A 19,814-nucleotide genomic window follows, 5' to 3' on the forward strand; every position below is an offset into this window, starting at 1 on the left:
GCCAGCTCAATACTATTCATTTGAAAACTGCAATACCACACTCAGCCTATGTACAAGGGTGGCACTGCTTCTAGAGACAGCAGAAATATTTTATAATCTGGTACAACCCCTTGACACAGTGGAGGTGGCCATTTTGTGGGTGGCGACAATAATCATGAGGGTGCAGCATGGGGACATCAGTGAGGTATAATGTAGCTCAAGCCTCAGCAGTATCACTGGTCTTTGGGGCTTTTATAGGCTGAACAGTGGTTAGCAGATCCCAAAATGGCCGCCCCCTCCACAGTGATACGTCTGAAGAGGACAGTGAGGAGATTTAAAAAAAAACTCTGTTTTCTGTTCTTAGCAACCAATTACAGCGCAGCTTAAATCTTTCAGAGCAGAATATAAAATGAAAGCTGCAATGTGATTGGTTGCTATGGGCAACAAAGCTAGATTGTCTTTTCCACAGTCTCATTCATCTCCCTCAGTGTATGTTTACTCAAGATGGCTGACAAGGTGGCTGCCACGTGTATTATGCAGAATTAAAATTCATAACCTGCACATCATTTCTAATAAAAAGTACCAACTTATTTTTATATTAGAATTTTGAACTCATTTTACATTTTTCAGTTGCTGGTCACTGGCATATATATAGTACAGCAGGAAAAACATCTATCATTGCCCAAAACAGTCTTCCCCTATAGGCCGCCCCCCCCCCCCTTTCCCGCTGCGGGAGTCCTCTCAGCCATTCAGCAGTGCCGAATGGGTCACATGACACTTACCCTGGGTTCACACCTGAGTGTTCTGAAAGGAGCGCTCTGTATGCGCGATTGTACGGGCGTTTACAAGCGCGCTTACAGAGACAAGCGAACGCCCATTGTCGCGCGTTCCCGAAAGTCTATGTACGGGAACGCGCGACAAAACGCCCCAAAGAAGCTCAAGTACTTGTTTGAGCGTCGGGCGTTTTACAGCGCGATCGTACGCGCTGTAAAACGCCCAGATGAGAACCATTCCCATAGGGAAGCATTGGTTTCTCCCTGTTGAGCGTTTTACAGCGCGTAGGAACGCGCTGTAAAACGCTCAGGTGTGAACTTAGGGTTAGGGTACTTTCACACTTGCGGCAGAGGATGACGGATCTGCCTGGCGGATCCGTCTAACAAATGTATTGCAATACTGGATCCGTCTTTTCGGTTGTCATCCTGAAAAACGGATCCGGTATTTATTTTTATCTCATTTTTAAAGGTCTGCGCATGCGCAGACTGCAAAACCGGGTCCGTTTTGCCGGAACACTTGGGTCCGGATCCGCATTAATGCATTTCAATGGAAATTAATGCCAGATCCAGGATTTTTGGCCGGAGAGAAAACTGCAGCATGCGAAAAAAACGTAAAAGGGGCTGAACTGATGCATCCTGAACAGATTGCTCTCCATTCAGAATGCATTAGGATAAAACTGATCAGTTTTTTTCTGGTATTGAGCCTCTGTGACGGAACTCAATACCGGAAAACAAAAACGCTAGTGTGAAAGTAGCCTTACTTGCAGCCCTGACTCAGTAAATACTAGAATGGTCTTGTTTAGGCTCCATTTACATGTCCGCAAATGGGTCTGCAATTTTGCGGAACGGGTGCGGACCCATTCATTCTCTATGAGGACGGCATGGATGCGGACAACACACAGTGTGCTGTCCGGATCCGCAATTGCGGACAAGAATAGGCATTTCTATGGGGGAGCCGGCCGGTTGCCACCTTTCCCAACAAAAAATACCAGCCTGAAGGGGGGGGGGGGGGGGGCATGGCCGCTTAACACAGGGTGTTAAGTAGCTATCAGACTGGCTCCCAATAATATTTATGCCCCCATTAGTGCCGCACAGAATTAATAATGCCCCCTGTAATAGTAATGCCGCATTAGCGCCCCCCAGAATTAATACTGTCCACATTAGTGCCCCCAGTAATAGTAATGCCGCCATTAGTGCACCCTAGAAGTAATGTCCCTCATTAGTGACCCCCAGTAAGGGTAATGGCCCCATTAGTGCACCCCAGAATTAATGCCCCCCATTAGTGCGCCCCAGTAAGAATAATGCCCCCCATTTGTGCCCCCAGGAAGAATAATACCCCCATTAGTGCCCCTAGTAAGAATAATACCCCCATTAGTGCCCCCAGTTAGAATAATACCCCCATTAGTGCCCCCAGTTAGAATAATGCACCCATTAGTGCCCCCAGTTAGAAGAATGCCCCCATTAGTGCCCCCAGTTAGAAGAATGCCCCCCATTAGTGCCCCCTTCTCTGCAAAAAAAAACCACCACCTCCATTTGCTCGCACCGCTGTGAACGCTCACTGCTGACTGGAAGCTCAGGACAGCACCTGCGCTCCAGCGTGATGACGTCTCGTAGATCCTGTCCTGAGCTTCCAGTGAGCAGCGCAAGCAAATGGAGGAGGTGAGTGCTTCAGTGCCGGGGGGGAGGTAAAGGCTGCACTAATGAGCGCTCCACAATGGAATAGGAAAATACCAATTGCCGGTACAAAAAAAATACTGGCCGGGTGGCAACCCTAGTCTTGTTTCACTCACTCTGAGGGGTCATATAGTGCACTGTGCCCCTCAGTTTAGCGCCCCACCCCCACCCCAAGTAGGTACACATATGATTTCTTGTGTCATTCTTTTTCCGTCATCCTGTTGCCTGAATAGGAGAAGCCTAAAACAAGTCTGCACAGCAATCAAGGCAGTCGGTTCTATAGAACTTCCTGTCTCCACTTGCATGTACTGGAACGGTGGTCACTGAGACAGGAAGTCAAGTGGTTGCTAGGAAACCTGAAGTTGCTGGAGAGGGGGGGGGGGGCACAGATAACACTCTGACACATGTATGCAATGGAGTGAGGGCTTGAAAGTTTACTCTTCAAAGAGTCGCATAGATATAAATGGACAGAGCTAAACTCAAAATCTTTTGGTCCCAGCAGGCTGATGGCTGGACGGACCTAGGGGCCCGAGCACAGTACACCTGAGAAGGTCTATAGTATGAATCAGAAGAATGCATCACGGACTGAACACCTCGGCACACTGCGCCATGTAGAAAAGACACCACGCCCAAAAACCAGGCTTTCTAATGTGATTTCTATAAGAAAATCTGATTATTAAGGCAAATAGAGACAGGAAGAAGTGAAGGGAGTACCACCAGGCCCTACTATATCTCCGGTTTTGCTCTAATACTGGCTGATCTAGAACAGACTGGCCCCTAGGGATGAGAAGCCTGACAATCTCAACATAAAGGCTTTGGTTGTCAGGCAGTATAGCCATAGCAACCAAACTGTCAGGGATGATGTTCAACTCAAAGCCGCAATGTACTCCTTAGGAAGAGTCCAGTACTGTTAGTTACATAGGATAGTTGGGGGCCCTATTACAGAGTGTGCTTTAGGGCCCAGCCAGGAGCTACCCCCAACGGATTAGAGGGAGATGACCTGGGGTGTAATAAGGATGCTGCAGAGAGGATGATGAGGGTAAATGAGGAGAATGGGGCAGTTGTAGCCTATGATGCAGAATTCCGTGACACCAGCTGCTAGTGAAACCAAGAACTCCGGGGGTAATCTAATCAGAGGCGAGAGGACGCGGCGCTCTTTCCCTAAGTCAGGGGATTTATAGCGGCTTTATATAGTTTATATCTGCTCCTCGCTGAAACCTTAGCATCCAGAACGTCTCCCACCGAGACAGACCACCGAGCAGCCAATGGGAACCAGTCCTCACTGGGAAACTCCCAGATGTCTATACTGGAGAGCTCACATCTACCAGTATACAGCTAACTGATCCTGTCCCATCATGAAGTGACATCACCAATTCCACCTGATGACATCACACTGATCTATGACAGCTCACCAGTGACAGGAACAACAACAGGAGGACCATGTCCAGGATAATATGGTTACCAATTCTACAGAGAAACACCATAGTTGCCAACAGTCCTGAATTTGAAGTGTCTGTGCCTAATTTTCTGAGACAATTTTGACAAATTTGGGCTGTCCTGAACTGACAATGGGAGGCGTTTTTGTAAGCCCCACCCAGAAATTGCATTCCCATGCAGGTTTTGGACCATTCCTGGCTTAAATGACCCTAATTTACCTACAAGAATGTTGGTTATTTATAAAATTTACCATAAAAAAAAGCTGTAAACTAAAAGGAGGACGGGGCTAGCTAGTCACATGATCACGGCATATGCACCACCATGTTGTTTCCATCAATAAATAACGCACAGATATTGGAAGAGCAGTCGGGAAAAGACTCCGCCATTTTTGGCAGTACGGCCACAGATCGGTAGACTACATGACTGGTTTGCACCGTGAGCTGAAAGAGCACCTATAGGTGTGGAATGGGTGATGGTTCACGGTGTGGTTGTGGAGATCATCATCATGTGAGAACCCAGATATGGGTGAGAGGCCAAAAAAATAAATGAATAAGTGATCTCTGCATCAATGCCCTTCTGTATAGCTCATCATTGCGTTGCCCTTAAAGGGGTTGTACAAGTTATGTGAAAAAAATAAAAGCACTGTAATCTGATGGTCAGCAAGTTTTAGGCAAAAAAAATAATAATTAACTCATTTGTACCTAGTTCTGTTCTGGCCCTTTTGTTTACATGCAGTTGCAGAGCTGTGGGGGCGTGTAACAACAATCTCTGAAGGTGTCAACAAAGACTGCCTTTCCCCTCGCCCTGCTCTGCAAAGGGAGTGAATAAAATTGCTGCCTTGTCTGCTGGGAAACTCATGTTGTATGTGTGGGACTACAAGTCCCAGCTGTACAGTACAATAACATTGCTGATACACACAGGATCTCCCCCTACCTGTTCTTGTTGCAGACACTTCCTCACAGCCAGCATAGGAGTACAGAGGATTTTGTCAGCTCCGTGTTTCAGAGTGAGGAGTGAGGTAGGATCCTGTGCACAGCATTTGTCTCCTCACTGCCTGGAGAAGAGGAAACCCTGTACCTGCGTCTGTGCTGCTGATGGTAGAAGGGGTTAAACTGTGCTGAAGAATCCAGTGGGAGGGAAACACAGGGCAGACCACTCAGCCAGCAGATCGGCAGTGCAGGGGCGTGACCAGCAGTGCAGGGGCGTGGCTTATCACTCCAACCCGCACAGCCCACAGTCACGTTTCGTGCACAGAGGCAGACCTGCTCCATCAGAGCGGGTCACGTGACGCTCAGCGAACTAGGAAAACGGGGCACTGGAAATGAAGGAAGTGAATTGAAAACCCCTTATATTTGCTTAGCTAGAAACATACAAAGAAACATAAAAATAACTATTTTTTAAGTATTTGTATTGGGAAAATATGGCTGCTTTCTCCATAAACAGCGCCACCCCTGACCACGGGTTGTGCCTGGTACTGCATCTCACATATTGAAGACAGGTGTGGTGCTGTTCTGGGGAAGAAAGCGCCTATGCTTGACTAATTCTGGAAAACCCCTTTAAGTCCAACGCTGGCGTGACGAACGGTCGCTCCTGCATTCCTATGGGCACTTGTCACGGGGCCATGAATAGAATTTGAGGATTCGTACATAAATCCAGCTGAATTTTGGCAGGTTTTCACCACAAACCAAAAACAGCCCAGATGCAAGACGTAAATTATAAGATGGCGGTGGTACAATGCCGGTTGTCTAACACCAACACATACATTATTTTTGGCTTATCAGTAAATACCTGTCACCCCAGGGAATCAAAAAGACATCATTGTCAATTTCCTTGTTAATAAAGTTTATTGAAACAAGCAGACAGGAGTCCAAACAGTCGCCCATGTATCAGTCCTTCTAGCGGACAGTCCGTTCAGCGGTGTTATCTTCTTCAGGACGGAATCGGCACACAGAGCATAATAAAATACATAGTAAGTCCACATGGAGAGCTTGTTTCAATAAACTTTATTTAGAAACAAAGTGGACAAGAGATACAAGTGACATAAAATGTTCATAGAGGTTGTAAACTCTTTGCTTTACTAATCTTGTCCCAATCTTGCGTTACACTGTGTTTTTTTTCTTCTTCTCCATTCAATACTAACGCAAAATTCTGCATTCTCCAGTCACTTCTAAAGCAAAATTCAAATCTGCTGGTGTCCTGTGACCAGAGAGCAGTGCATTGTGGGAGCTCTAAGCAGGTCACATGTCTGACAGTGGGGTGGAGCTAAACCAATGTCTGTATCCAAGGGCAACCAGCAGAATTTTGAAGACAGCTCTATGCAGGAATGGATAAAACGACCTGAAATAATTGAAAAATGATGCAAAAACAATAAAGCAATGTATTTGCAAAGTTACACAACTTTTTATGCAGATTTATACCTTGAAAACATTTTTTGAAGTGGAATTGCGCTATTAATTACCCTGCACATAGAAAAAATTAAAAAAAATCACCAAACACAAGTTTATAATAAAATAAGAGCTGAATATGGGTTAACGCTGTAGACCTCTTGCTTCATACACCTATGTCAGAAGTCTCCAGTCCTATCAATAGGCCAGACATTAAAGTGTTTGCCTTTTCACAGATCTACAGAGGCACACCTAAAAAATGATCTACTAAAAACATAAAAGAAAAAATTCTCCGAACACAGAAAAACAAAATAGATGATTGCACCTAAGTTCTAGAATCAACACTATAATCTAGAACTGATATACTGGGTAAACATAATATAATATATATAAAAAAAAAAAAAAAAGTCAGGTCTATCCTGAATTTTTTTATGTTTTTTTTTTTTTTTAAACAATGTAAATTATGGATAAAAAAAAAAGAAAAATAATGAGGTTGAAAAGTCCATCTGGTCCAACCGTTTGTAAGCTCAACACATGGGTGGAGAAGTCAAAAGAAGCATTAAACTCTAGTAATTTAAGTAATTAAGGGGTATTCCTATCTTAAAGGGAACCTGACAGTATGAATATGGAGTCTGATCTGCCAGCATCTTGTTATAGAGCAGGAGGAGCTGAGCAGACTGATATATAGTTTTATGGGAAAATCTTAAGTAGAACTTGTCATATATTCATTGTAACCTTTGCTCTTTCTGTGCAGTGGGCGGTCCTATTCAGTGACAACTAGGACCGCCCAGCCAGGACCGCCCACTGCATAGAAAGAGCAAAGGTTACAATGAATATATGACAAGTTCTACTGAATCTTTTCCTATAAAACTATATATCAATCTGTTCAGCTCCTCCTGTTCTATGAAATGGGCCTGGCAGATGAGACAGCGTGTTCAATTTGACAAGTCCCCTTTAAGGATCTGACATACATGCCTGATAGGTGAAGGGACCTTTGGGACCCTCACTTATTGGGAGAAGAGCAGTTTCACCCTCTCCACTGAAGTCTGTGTAAGACAAGAGCAAGTGGCAGGTGGGACACGGACATTTATGGCATATCCTTGAGATGGGAGCGTTCCTGTAAAGAGCATCTCCAGTCCAAGAATGGAAAAACATGGCTGCTCTCTTCCACAGACAGTGCAACACATGTCAACAGGCTGTGCGTAGTATTGTAACACAGCCCCATTCACATCAAAGGATCAGAGCTGCAATACCACACACCACCTGCTGACAGGTGCGGCACTGTTTCCAAAAGAAAGCTGCCATGTTATTCTAATTCCGTAGAAACCCTTTACCAGATATTAACATCAATGATGCAATAAATATTCTTAAATGAAATGGTTCTATAAATACCGTCATTTTATTGTACATGGTCTCCCCAGCTTAACGAGGGAGCTCAGATTCACATTCTCAATACTACGGGTAGAGCTTTTTCGTGTGTCCATTGTCGCCCCCTGCTGACTGATCCATATGGTGACAACAGTAGTGTGGGAGTCACTGTCCTGACTACCTGAACGTCATTACGAAACCAGTGTTAGTGCCATAACTGCCCCCTACGGACAAGAATCTAGCTGGAATTATGTCTTCTTATGCCAAAAATATAGACCTGAAGACAGGCACATTTCCTTTGACTGAAATTGCTTTTAAAAGGGAGTGATGGGGTTGGTAGAAGTCTCATCCAGGAGGCGTCATCCCAGGTGCAGGAGAGTGTATGAGGCTCTCAGGATGGGCTCTTCTACACCTGCACTGCCTAATACCCCACGCATTGTCTTCATAGATTTTGGGAGGCAGAATCAAGACATGCTAGAAAGTCAAGGCCAAATTGCTGCCATTAAAGTGTCAGCAGAGTGTGAGGGACATCATCATTGCATGGTTTCTGGACTGAGCAACTTCTCTAGCTGGCACCGCCCCTGAGGAGCCATATAACATATTCATGTACATTGTAGTCACGTCATCACCACTTCCGGGTCAAATCTGCATCTTCTAATGAACGTTGTAGGACAACCCCCATAACAGGAGAGTCAGACTCATGGGCATACAGTATGAGCTACATCTCACAGCCTCCTGAACTGGCCAAAAGCAGCACCAGATTGTTGTATGTAGTGGTCATATTACAGAGAAGTCCCAGGCTAGGACTGACCGTAGGGCTCTGATCAATACTTATCCAGGATGTCTCAGAAGTTCAGTCCATGCCGTTGCCTGAGGACTATAGATATACAGCGGTTAAGTCCTGCACATTGAGAGGGTGTCCTGGATGTGGACCATGATGCTGAACAGAGCCCTCTGGAATACATAAGTTATAGGATGTGCATGAAATACAGGACATAGTGTTGAGAAGCTTCACATAGACCCAGCCTCAAGCAATGCAAAGGAAGAGCGGGGACCTTCTCGATGACCATTGCTGGCATCTGTCATTGCAGCCACACTGACCATAAAACCATATTTAAAGGGCACCGGCGAAGCAGACGTCACTGCTTCAAAGAAGCAAAATCACGATCAATGCACTGGAGATAAATATCTCACCAGGAGAAATGTTCCCAAGTTTCCAAACTAGTCAAGAATTCACTTCTTCTTCCTATAATCATCTTCGTCCCTGCACTCCACGGCTGACAAGGAGATCAACATCTGGGCCGTGTAATAGGTGGCCATTATGATGGTTCTGGAGCATGGGACGGGGAAGCAGAATTTATTGACCGCGATAGTCAGGTCAGACACTATGAAGAGCACAGCACCGATGCATGCTGACAGTTTTGTCCATGTCCATAGGTCATTGCACAGCTGCACCCCGGCAACGGCGCGCCAGCCCATGAAGGCAATGAGAGCGGTGTAGACGGCCACCAAGTAGGTGAATGGACCTGAGAGATAAGAGTACAAGAAAGAGTATAAAATGCTGGATATAAAGCCCATCACGGCACCGGTCCGGAGGTCCAATGGTTTCATCCCGAATGCAGAAGAATACAGGATGTGCGTGATGGCAAACATCAGCAAACCTAGGGAAGGGAAGAAAGGGTTAAAATTACACATAAAGCCCGAAGCACACATCAGTAAAATGTGACTTTACAGAATATAACTCCTCTAAATGAGAACCAGCTGGTAATCCTGGTGATTGCCGCCGATCAGGCAGCTAAAAAGGTGGGCTGCACGGTTCAGCGGCCACTGCAGGAGAAACGTGGTACTACATGCCGCTTATTCAAATGAACTGGTGACCATGTAATACACAGTTCTGCTAAACCTTCCAGATGGGGCCACTGAGGCCAGTGATTGGCAGCAGTGGTCACGTGAACGATGATAAACCCCAATCGAACTAATTTGGCAACTCAACATGTGCACTCAGTCCTAATGGAGGGTGGTCTATATGCAACGTCTGGCACTCCAGCTGTGGTGAAGCTACAACTCCCAGCATGCTCCAGTCACTTCTATGGGAGTTCCAGGAACAGCTAAACAAGTGTGCATACTGGGAGTCGTAGACACCACAGCTGGGGGGCCAAGGATGCCGATCCCAGCACTAAAAGAAATAGGGACAGGTACAGATCTCTCTTGTCATGAGCCCTGTTCTTGTCTCAGTATGTTTCCATTCACAGACAGCAAGCAGAGATCTTAAAAACAGTACAATAGAAAGTTGCAGAACTGTTCGTTATACTAATATTATGCTTCATTTACATAAACCTGGATAATCTCTCTAATCTGTATCTTCACTAAGGGTTGCACTCCGCGTGGTGTCTGCTGCATGGGGCGACCAAAAGCCCCAAGTCTGCAAATTAACTATTTACTGACCCACGTGGCCACAATTAGTAACCACGTATTTCATCTTGCACGGGCTTGGGGCTCTCGCCCATGAAGCGGATGATTAAATGATGATTCTTTATATACATTCTCACCTGGAATGTACATTTTTTGTATCCAGTTATCTGATACTAATTATACAGAGAGAAACCATTATCTGAGATACAATGATAAAATGTCAAATGGGGGGGGTCTACATACAGGGCGAGCAGCCATCACTCTGCCAGCAATTATATTTCCCATCGTCCATTCACAGCGATAAATGGCTGCAGGGGGGAAAAAACGTGAGAAAGGGATTTACTGTCTGAGGCCAGTGAATGAGGCCTTTGTGGCTCCCAGACTATAGAGCTGTGTGCAATGCAAATCTCCCAGCACCGCGCAGAGTGATGGCGAGCTCGCCAGGAGGAGGTTGGCATGCAGAATTAAAGGGGCTATCCAATCCCTATAATGATCCACCAATGCCCAGGCCCCTCATATAGATTATACTTACCCCGCTCCCCGTGTCGCTCCTGCTCCACTGCATCTCCCCGTCGCGCAAATCATCCGGCAAAGGGGGAGGGGGTGTTGCCAATAGCAGTCCGCGACGGCGAGCCTCCCTAGGAGCGACGCGGGTGACGGGGACTGGAGTAAGTATAACCTATATGAGGTGCCCAGGTATTAGGGGGGGGTCATTATAGGGGTTGGATGATCCCTTTAAATCCCCAATATTTCATAGATACTTTCTAGAGTAAAGCCTCATTCACACGTCAGTGTTCCACGTACGTCTGCTTTAGGTGTTCTCCGCGGACAGCACACGTACCCATAATGCAGCTCCATAAAAGTGAATGGCGCTCAGCTGCAATACCATGCAAAGCCTGTGAACAGATGTGGCGCTCTTTCCTAAAGAAAGCAGCCGTGTTTTTTAATACTTTAAAACCCCTTTAAAAGTCAATGCCGCCTTGTCCTTGCCTATATACTACCGCCATATGACAGTATGAGGGCTGACACTGCAGAAGAATAGGGAAGGTAGGTACATGTCCCATCAGAAGAATGTGTCTGTGTGTGCATGGTCATAGTGACATGATATCTATATGATGTCATGTGACCAGAGTAGCCAATCAAGGCGGACGCAGCAGTATGTAGATGTCAGATGGGCGTTATGTCACGGACGCAAAAAAAAAGTTAACTGCATGAAAAAATACCGAAACAAATGATTCAAGATTGACATGGATGTGTAATTAAATCCTAACAGCAGGAGGGATTGAGATAATTCCAGTGCAGCTGTTGGGAATTCAAGACCCTCAGGCTACTCCTCCTGGCACTGTCAGCAGAATACAGACGCAATGCACAGAGCCTGTATCCTGTTAATGGCAAAATCAAAAAGGGGCTGAGGCAAAGTTCTGGAGAGCATCAGCCCTTCATATTGGGGGGGACACGTTAAAAAATAACTATATTCATCTATAATGCCAGGAGGAGCAACCATAGGACATTTGAATTTGCTGCAGTGGCTGGAAGTGATTGCACCAGAACTGCCACAGATTGAGCTGAGACTAAAGCCTCGTGCACACGACCGTTCCGTTTTTTGCGGTCTGCAAAAAACAGAAGCCGCCTGTGTGCCTTCCGCAATTTGCGGAACGGAACGGGCGGCCCATTGTAGACATGCCTATTCTTGTCCGCCAAACGGACAAGAATAGGACATGCTATTTTTTTTTTTGCGGGGGCCTCGGAACGGAGCAACGGACGCGGACAGCACACGGAGTGCTGTCCGCATCTTTTGCGGCCCCATGGAAGTGAATGGGTCCGCACCCGAGCCGCAAAAACTGCGGCTCGGATGCGGACCAGAAAAAAACGGTCGTGCGCATGAGGCCTAAAAGTCATCTGGAAATGAAGCGACAACCTCCGTCCTGTCGCCCTTTACTGGCTGATAACAGAAAGTTATGGCGGCAACAAATCTATCCGGGAAATGTAAAACACTGATGTGTGGAGGGATGTGAACTTTACATTCTGCATGGAGTCAGATGCTGCAGCCTGAGAGCCACAGGTCGCCAGAGCTGAAAGCCAACGCCGGGTTGAGTTCCCACTGGCGGAGGAGCACGCCCCATGTACAATAGGCGTTTGATGTGCTTCACTCACCATGAACAAAGTATCCCTGTTCCTGCCAAATCAGGAAGGCATCGCCCACTGCCGAGAAGATTAGTCCTGCAAAGATCCTCTTGGCACTGCCATGGCTGACGAGGAAGTTCACCCCGTGGGCCAGAAGGAAAACCCACAGGCAGAATATAGGCAGACACTTGATGAGGGCACTGAACCAGGACGGGCTGGAGGTCGGCAACCACAGGACAAAGTAGACGCAAGTGGCCTTGAAGAACGGGACCAGCTTCGGGCCTTCACACTTGACCTGTGGGAGAAGAAAAGCTCCTGTGATTCTACAGAATAGTATAAGATAGGACATACATGAAAGGACCACACTTCCCCAGACCTGCTCCGTCCACCCTCCCAGAAGATCAGCGCACTCCTCCTCTTCTGAAATACTCTGTGCTGCTGGGGCTCTGCTCCTTCCACCACGTATCTTTCAGGCTGTGTGTTACTGTAAGACAATGCTCCTTCCGCTGTGTAGTCCTGTGACCTCCCCCCTTGCCTCTACTCTATTCTTCACATGATGACACTGCCTCTGCGAAGTCTCTGACATCATCACATGAATACCCCCACAACCAAACACCTTTCCTGAAACACTCTGTGCTGCTCCTTCCTCTATGCAACTTCTGGTCATTATGGAGGCCTCAGCGGCACTTTATTTTGAGGGCCACACATTCGAGTCATTTACAAAGACCGGGTCTTGAAACTTTTTTATGCCAAAAACTGACTAAAAATGTTAGTACATGAGCCCTATTTTTTTTTTTTATGTCCAGTGTGCTCTGCATATGCTGCATCCAACATACATCAATCAAATCAACTTTGCAAACAGTCTTCCTTCCGTTTTGTGTCTACAGCTGCTCTGCAGACTTTTGCATGTCTATGGTAACAGACAGCAGTTACCAACTGCACGCATGCCGGACCTTCCGCTACTTTCATTTCAGGGAGGCTGCAGGGGGTACAGGGCCCCGTTCTCATGATCGGTAGGGTTCCCAGCATTCTAGTAGTTATCCCCTATCCTTATAACTGAATCTAACTAGAATACCCCTTTTAATTATATTTGGAGGACGTAGGGGACAGAGAGAAGGGAGTATGCCAGCAGGACTGCACAGGGCTTGTTTGTAGTCTGTTACCATGGAGATGCACAGGCGAACAGCAGCTTTAGACACAAGAAAATAAGATATTTTTAATGAAATTTACAAAGTTGCTTCTTTTTCCATTGCTGGCACAAGGGAGCACAAAAAAAAAAAAAAAAAATCGAAAAAGCCCCTAGTCTGCCCATGCTGCAAACCACATCAATAAAGTTCAGCTAGAGGAGTCAGACAAAGCGGCGCGTTCCCCTACGAGCGGCTTCTTTGCTGGCGGGATGTGGACGCCCTGTGCACTCGGGTGATTCCTGTGACACGAATAATAATTGATTATAGGCACAGATGTCATGATGCATCTCACTCGCACTTACTGAAATCAATGGCTGCTGTCTACCCGAGAGCCGCATCCAATCATAGTGACTCTCATCAATACCATTAATCCCGAGATTAAGATCAAACTAAATAATCCATCTCATACTTTAACAGCAATTTTACTGTAAACCAGAAAAATATTAATCTCCAGGTATAATTAGGGGGGTGTAGACCTTTGCAAACCATCATTTTATTGCTCCAATGCTTCTAAAATAAAAAACTAAGCAACATTACAAATAGTTTGATTAAAAAAACCTCCTACAATTTTGTGTATACGCCTGCTATACAGAACAAGCCACAAACAGACTGTGTGTAGTCTGATCCTGCTGGCATGTGTCCCTCTCTTCCATCTTCATTCCCTTCTACTGTCTGCAGATTATCAAAGAGGAGGCACGTGACTGCAGGGTCAGACTACTCAGGGTTTGTTTGTAGTCTGTAACCATGGTGACACAGTCTATAAACAGTAAACAAAGAACAGTTGCAGCACGGTGGCTCAGTGGTTAGCACTGGTGCCTTGCAGCGCTGGGGTCTCGGGTTTGAATACGACCAAGGACAACATCTGCATGGAGTTTGTATGTTCTCCCCGTGTTTGCGGGGGTTTCCTCCGGGTTCTCGGGTTTCCTCCCACATTCCAAAGACCTACTGATCGGGACCTTAGATTGTGAGCCCCACTGGGGACAGTTGGATGCTAATGTTTGCAAAGCGCCGCAGAATATAGTAGTGATATATAAGTGCATTCAATAAATAATAACAGTAGGCAATTTGTAACCTTTTGCTTACTGCCACATGACTATATAGAGTACATCGTGGCTGTAGGCTCTTAACTGTAACCCGACTCTCAATAGAAAGCTGCGGTCACATCTAGGATCCCTGAGACCAGGCAAAGTGGCATTGCTGTGGAAAGCGATCCGCGGCACTGTAATGCAAACGAGCTGTCAGGGGAGCGCTCTTTTTGATGTGACAGTGCCCCCTGCTGGCTGTAAAATTAACTGTGAGCCTGCAGGGTGTGAATTATCCCTTCCTGCCCAGGAAGGGGTTAATTCACTTTTTTTCCTTTTTTTTTTAAAAAAAAGGGGGGAAAATTTAAAATAAATTAATTCTAAATTAATAACAAAAAAAGTTAAAAACATAAAGTAAAAAAAATGAAAAAGTTATAGCTATAGTTACTAGCTTTACCAAAAGTATAGCGGACTATGTAAACACATCCCCCCCCCTTTTTTTTGTTCCTGAACATATGAAATAAAAAATATATTCGTTTTATCAATTGTATAGTGGACTTTCTATGTGTAAAATATACAAATGTACACACATTTTTTTTTCCTTTTTGCTTTCTTAAAGAATTTAAAAAATACTAATATTTTGTCTTGAAATCTTTTGTAACAGTTACAAAAAAAAAGATAACAAAGGAAAAATATACATTTTCTTTATTTGTTTTCAAATAGATCTCTCATCTAACGGCACAAAAGAAAAGTCTATCTCCTGTGAAAAATAATGTCAAATACATGTTCTCTGGCTCAGAAATGAATTACCGTATTTTTCAGATTATAAAATGCACCGGACTATAAGACGCACCCTGGATTTAGAGGAGAAAAATAATGAAATTTTTTTTTTCATCAGACTTCAGATCAGACCCCCATCAGCCTCAGATCAAAACCCCTAAGCTCCGTCAGCCTCAGATCAAAACCCCCATCAGATCTCAGATCAGAAATGTAAAGAAAACTTGCCTTGCTTGCTCCAGGCAGCGCTGCCAACTCTGCAGATCCAGGACTCCCCGCTCTTATTCTGGCCTGCGCTGCACTTTGACCTGACGTTACACAGCGTCAGGTCATTGTGTGTGCCTACGTGCATTAAGTTCTGACTCTGTATGCCATCAGGACACAGAGCAGAGTTGGGCCCAGAAGAAGACCAGGGACAGTGAATACAGCGGAGCTCCCCACGCCTCCTGCACGTTAATGACCGCTTCCATAATGAAAGTGGTCATTAGCATTTGGACTATAAGACGCACTGCCACTTTACTCTGAAAAATGGTAGTTATTTGCAGTAAAACTGAAAAATTGGCCTAGTAAGGAAAGACTCCGGCAATGAAGTGGTTAAACAAGACTATTTGTAATGCTGCTTCATTTTATTTTAGGAGCACTGGGGCAATAAAAATGGGCTTCAAAAGTCTACATGCCCTTTAACTACAGTCATACTGTGCCTAGAAAAACAGGTGCAGCGACTTTAAAATGCATTAACTTGAGCTCCTGCACCAAAAACTGCATGTGTGATTCCAGCCTTACTGCGGATATTCCTCCCTAGAAGCATCGCCATATGGCAGCACATATGTCAGCAGGGCGCCGCAGGGACTTCATGTGCCGCCATACCACCTCCTGCACCTGGCAGAGCCTGAGACTGCAGACACCTTTGCTATTTGGGGTCACGTCACCCTCTGCTGTGGTAATGACTGTCCCCTCTGCCTCTTTCTATTCTTAGACCCTCGGCATCCGGTTTAATGAAGCGCTTATTTTTTTTTTTGCGTTCTTCGCTCCTGGACGCTGAGACTTAATATTCCATTCGCTCTAATCCCCGACGCTCATCTTCAGAGTCAACTAGCGGCTCCCACAAGACATTTCTGCCTCAATAAGCCGCCCCAGCGATATTCTCAGACCGTGGAAAGGGAGGGGCTTATGAGCGCAGGGGAGGGGTTTGGAGAGACCTGGTATAGTACTGGTTCACAAATCATGACAAGGCAACGTGCTGCAAGTTATCATGCAATGAAAAGTTTTTTTTTTTACTTTTTAATAGGCTTTGGGGGGTCATTTACTAAATGTGACCACCTAAACATTTGCGACATCTTTGAGTTTTTACATCGGTTTCAGTATTCCTTGAAAAGTGGGTGGAGCTTATCAGAAGGGGCAGGGTCATGTCTCAAATTTCCCCAATGCACGGGCACCAACCAGGCGGCTGCCGCAACGGATCCAGACCTCATTTAACTTGAATGGGTCCGTGATCCGCACTACAGAGTGCCTCTGTTCCGCACCGCAGCTCCGGATTGCGGACCCATTCAATTGTGGTGCGGTGAGCACGCATATTGCGGACCTGCTGTTTGCACAAGGCCGTGTGCATGAGGCCTTATTAAGAGCTTTTCTTCTAAGACTGACTTGTGAATGACCCCCATTGTGTTTCAATGACTCGCCAGTCTTGAGATCTCTGCTAGCTTTCAGCAAATGGAAATATTCTTTCTTCCCTCTGGTAACTGAAAATCTGTACAGACCTAAGGGCTAGTTCACATGCTGGATTTTGATGCGGACCTAGTTTTGGGCGAGCCTCACTGAATGACCCCTAACTGCAGGTTGCATCTTCCAGCTGCATCTGTGCAGACGTGGAGTCAAGAAAGGCCACGTTCCAGTCATGGAAGATAACCGACGGCGTGGCCTCCCATTGAAAACAATGGAGACGGTCTTCATGCGGCCGCCCCATGGTTTTTGGCGCAGAATCCATCCCGAATTCTGCGGACAAAAGCCTCTGTATGGAGGGTTCGTTACAACTGCAGCCAGTCTAGACAACAGTCTGCGAGTTAAACACATGCGCAGCACTCATCGTTACAATGTATCAGTGCAGGTAAAATGTATCCGTCTGCAACCGTAGCAAGTGCTTAGTCGTAGGGTTGTTGCGGGTTTCGAAATTTCGATACCCAATCGATACTTTTGTCCCGGTACCGATACGATACCCCCGATTTCCATTTTTTCGATACTGGGCTTGGGCTGCGCTGCTGCACAGTCTAGTATCTGTGAACATGAGAGCGCTGCTGCACAGTCTAGTATCTGTGAACATGAGAGCGCTGCTGCACAGTCTAGTATCTGTGAACATGAGAGCGCTGCTGCACAGTCTAGTATCTGTGAACATGAGAGCGCTGCTGCACAGTCTAGTATCTGTGAACATGAGAGCGCTGCTGCACAGTCTAGTATCTCTGAACTTGAGAGCGCTGCTGCACAGTCTAGTATCTCTGAACATGAGAGCGCTGCTGCACAGTCTAGTATCTCTGAACATGAGAGCGCTGCTGCACAGTCTAGTATCTCTAAACATGAGAGCGCTGCTGCACAGTCTAGTATCTCTGAACATGAGAGCGCTGCTGCACAGTCTAGTATCTCTGAACATGAGAGCGCTGCTGCACAGTCTAGTATCTGTGAACATGAGAGTGCTGCTGCACAGTCTAGTATCTCTGAACATGAGAGCGCTGCTGCACAGTCTAGTATCTGTGAACATGAGAGCGCTGCTGCACAGTCTAGTATCTGTGAACATGAGAGCGCTGCTGCACAGTCTAGTATCTCTGAACATGAGAGCGCTGCTGCACAGTCTAGTATCTCTGAACTTGAGAGCGCTGCTGCACAGTCTAGTATCTCTGAACATGAGAGCGCTGCTGCACAGTCTAGTATCTCTGAACATGAGCGCTGCTGCACAGTCTAGTATCTCTGAACATGAGAGCGCTGCTGCACAGTCTAGTATCTTTGAACATGAGAGCGCTGCTGCACAGTCTAGTATCTCTGAACATGAGAGCGCTGCTGCACAGTCTAGTATCTCTGAACATGAGAGCGCTGCTGCACAGTCTAGTATCTCTGAACATGAGAGCGCTGCTGCACAGTCTAGTATCTCTGAACATGAGAGCGCTGCTGCACAGTCTACAGGGAGTGCAGAATTATTAGGCAAGTTGTATTTTTGAGGATTAATTTTATTATTGAACAACAACCATGTTCTCAATGAACCCAAAAAACTCATTAATATCAAAGCTGAATATTTTTGGAAGTAGTTTTTAGTTTTAGCTATTTTAGGGGGATATCTGTGTGTGCAGGTGACTATTACTGTGCATAATTATTAGGCAACTTAACAAAAAACAAATATATACCCATTTCAATTATTTATTTTTACCAGTGAAACCAATATAACATCTCAATATTCACAAATATACATTTCTGACATTCAAAAACAAAACAAAAACAAATCAGTAACCAATATAGCCACCTTTCTTTGCAAGGACACTCAAAAGCCTGCCATCCATGGATTCTGTCAGTGTTTTGATCTGTTCCCCATCAACATTGCGTGCAGCAGCAACCACAGCCTCCCAGACACTGTTCAGAGAGGTGTACTGTTTTCCCTCCTTGTAAATCTCACATTTGACGATGGACCACAGCTTCTCAATGGGGTTCAGATCAGGTGAACAAGGAGGCCATGTCATTAGATTTTCTTCTTTTATACCCTTTCTTGCCAGCCACGCTGTGGAGTACTTGGACGCGTGTGATGGAGCATTGTCCTGCATGAAAATCATGTTTTTCTTGAAGGATGCAGACTTCTTCCTGTACCACTGCTTGAAGAAGGTGTCTTCCAGAAACTGGCAGTAGGACTGGGAGTTGAGCTTGACTCCATCCTCAACCCGAAAAGGCCCCACAAGCTCATCTTTGATGATACCAGCCCAAACCAGTACTCCACCTCCACCTTGCTGGCGTCTGAGTCGGACTGGAGCTCTCTGCCCTTTACCAATCCAGCCACGGGCCCATCCATCTGGCCCATCAAGACTCACTCTCATTTCATCAGTCCATAAAACCTTAGAAAAATCAGTCTTGAGATATTTCTTGGCCCAGTCTTGACGTTTCAGCTTGTGTGTCTTGTTCAGTGGTGGTCGTCTTTCAGCCTTTCTTACCTTGGCCATGTCTCTGAGTATTGCACACCTTGTGCTTTTGGGCACTCCAGTGATGTTGAAGCTCGGAAATATGGCCAAACTGGTGGCAAGTGGCATCTTGGCAGCTGCACGCTTGACTTTTCTCAGTTCATGGGCAGTTATTTTGCGCCTTGGTTTTTCCACACGCTTCTTGCAACCCTGTTGACTATTTTGAATGAAATGCTTGATTGTTCGATGATCACGCTTCAGAAGCTTTGCAATTTTAAGAGTGCTGCATCCCTCTGCAAGATATCTCACTATTTTTGACTTTTCTGAGCCTGTCAAGTCCTTCTTTTGACCCATTTTGCCAAAGGAAAGGAAGTTGCCTAATAATTATGCACACCTGATATAGGGTGTTGATGTCATTAGACCACACCCCTTCTCATTACAGAGATGCACATCACCTAATATGCTTAATTGGTAGTAGGCTTTCGAGCCTATACAGCTTGGAGTAAGACAACATGCATAAAGAGGATGATGT

General features: G+C 45.7%; 1 protein-coding gene across 1 annotated transcript in view; it reads right to left on the reverse strand.

The window, feature by feature from the left end:
- Nucleotides 1–4,567: 4,567 nt before the first annotated feature.
- Nucleotides 4,568–19,814, reverse strand: part of TMEM86A (transmembrane protein 86A) — a 40,727-nt gene continuing 25,480 nt past the window's right edge. Inside the window, exons 2-3 of the mRNA XM_040409768.1 lie at nt 12,182–12,446; nt 4,568–9,276 (exon numbers count right to left, since the gene is read on the reverse strand). Coding sequence (XP_040265702.1) covers nt 8,849–9,276; nt 12,182–12,446 — 693 coding nt within the window. The 3' untranslated portion in view covers nt 4,568–8,848. The remainder of the gene's footprint in view (nt 9,277–12,181; nt 12,447–19,814) is intronic.

This window comes from Bufo bufo, chromosome 10, assembly GCF_905171765.1.
Source record: "Bufo bufo chromosome 10, aBufBuf1.1, whole genome shotgun sequence".
NCBI classification, from domain to species: domain Eukaryota; kingdom Metazoa; phylum Chordata; class Amphibia; order Anura; family Bufonidae; genus Bufo; species Bufo bufo.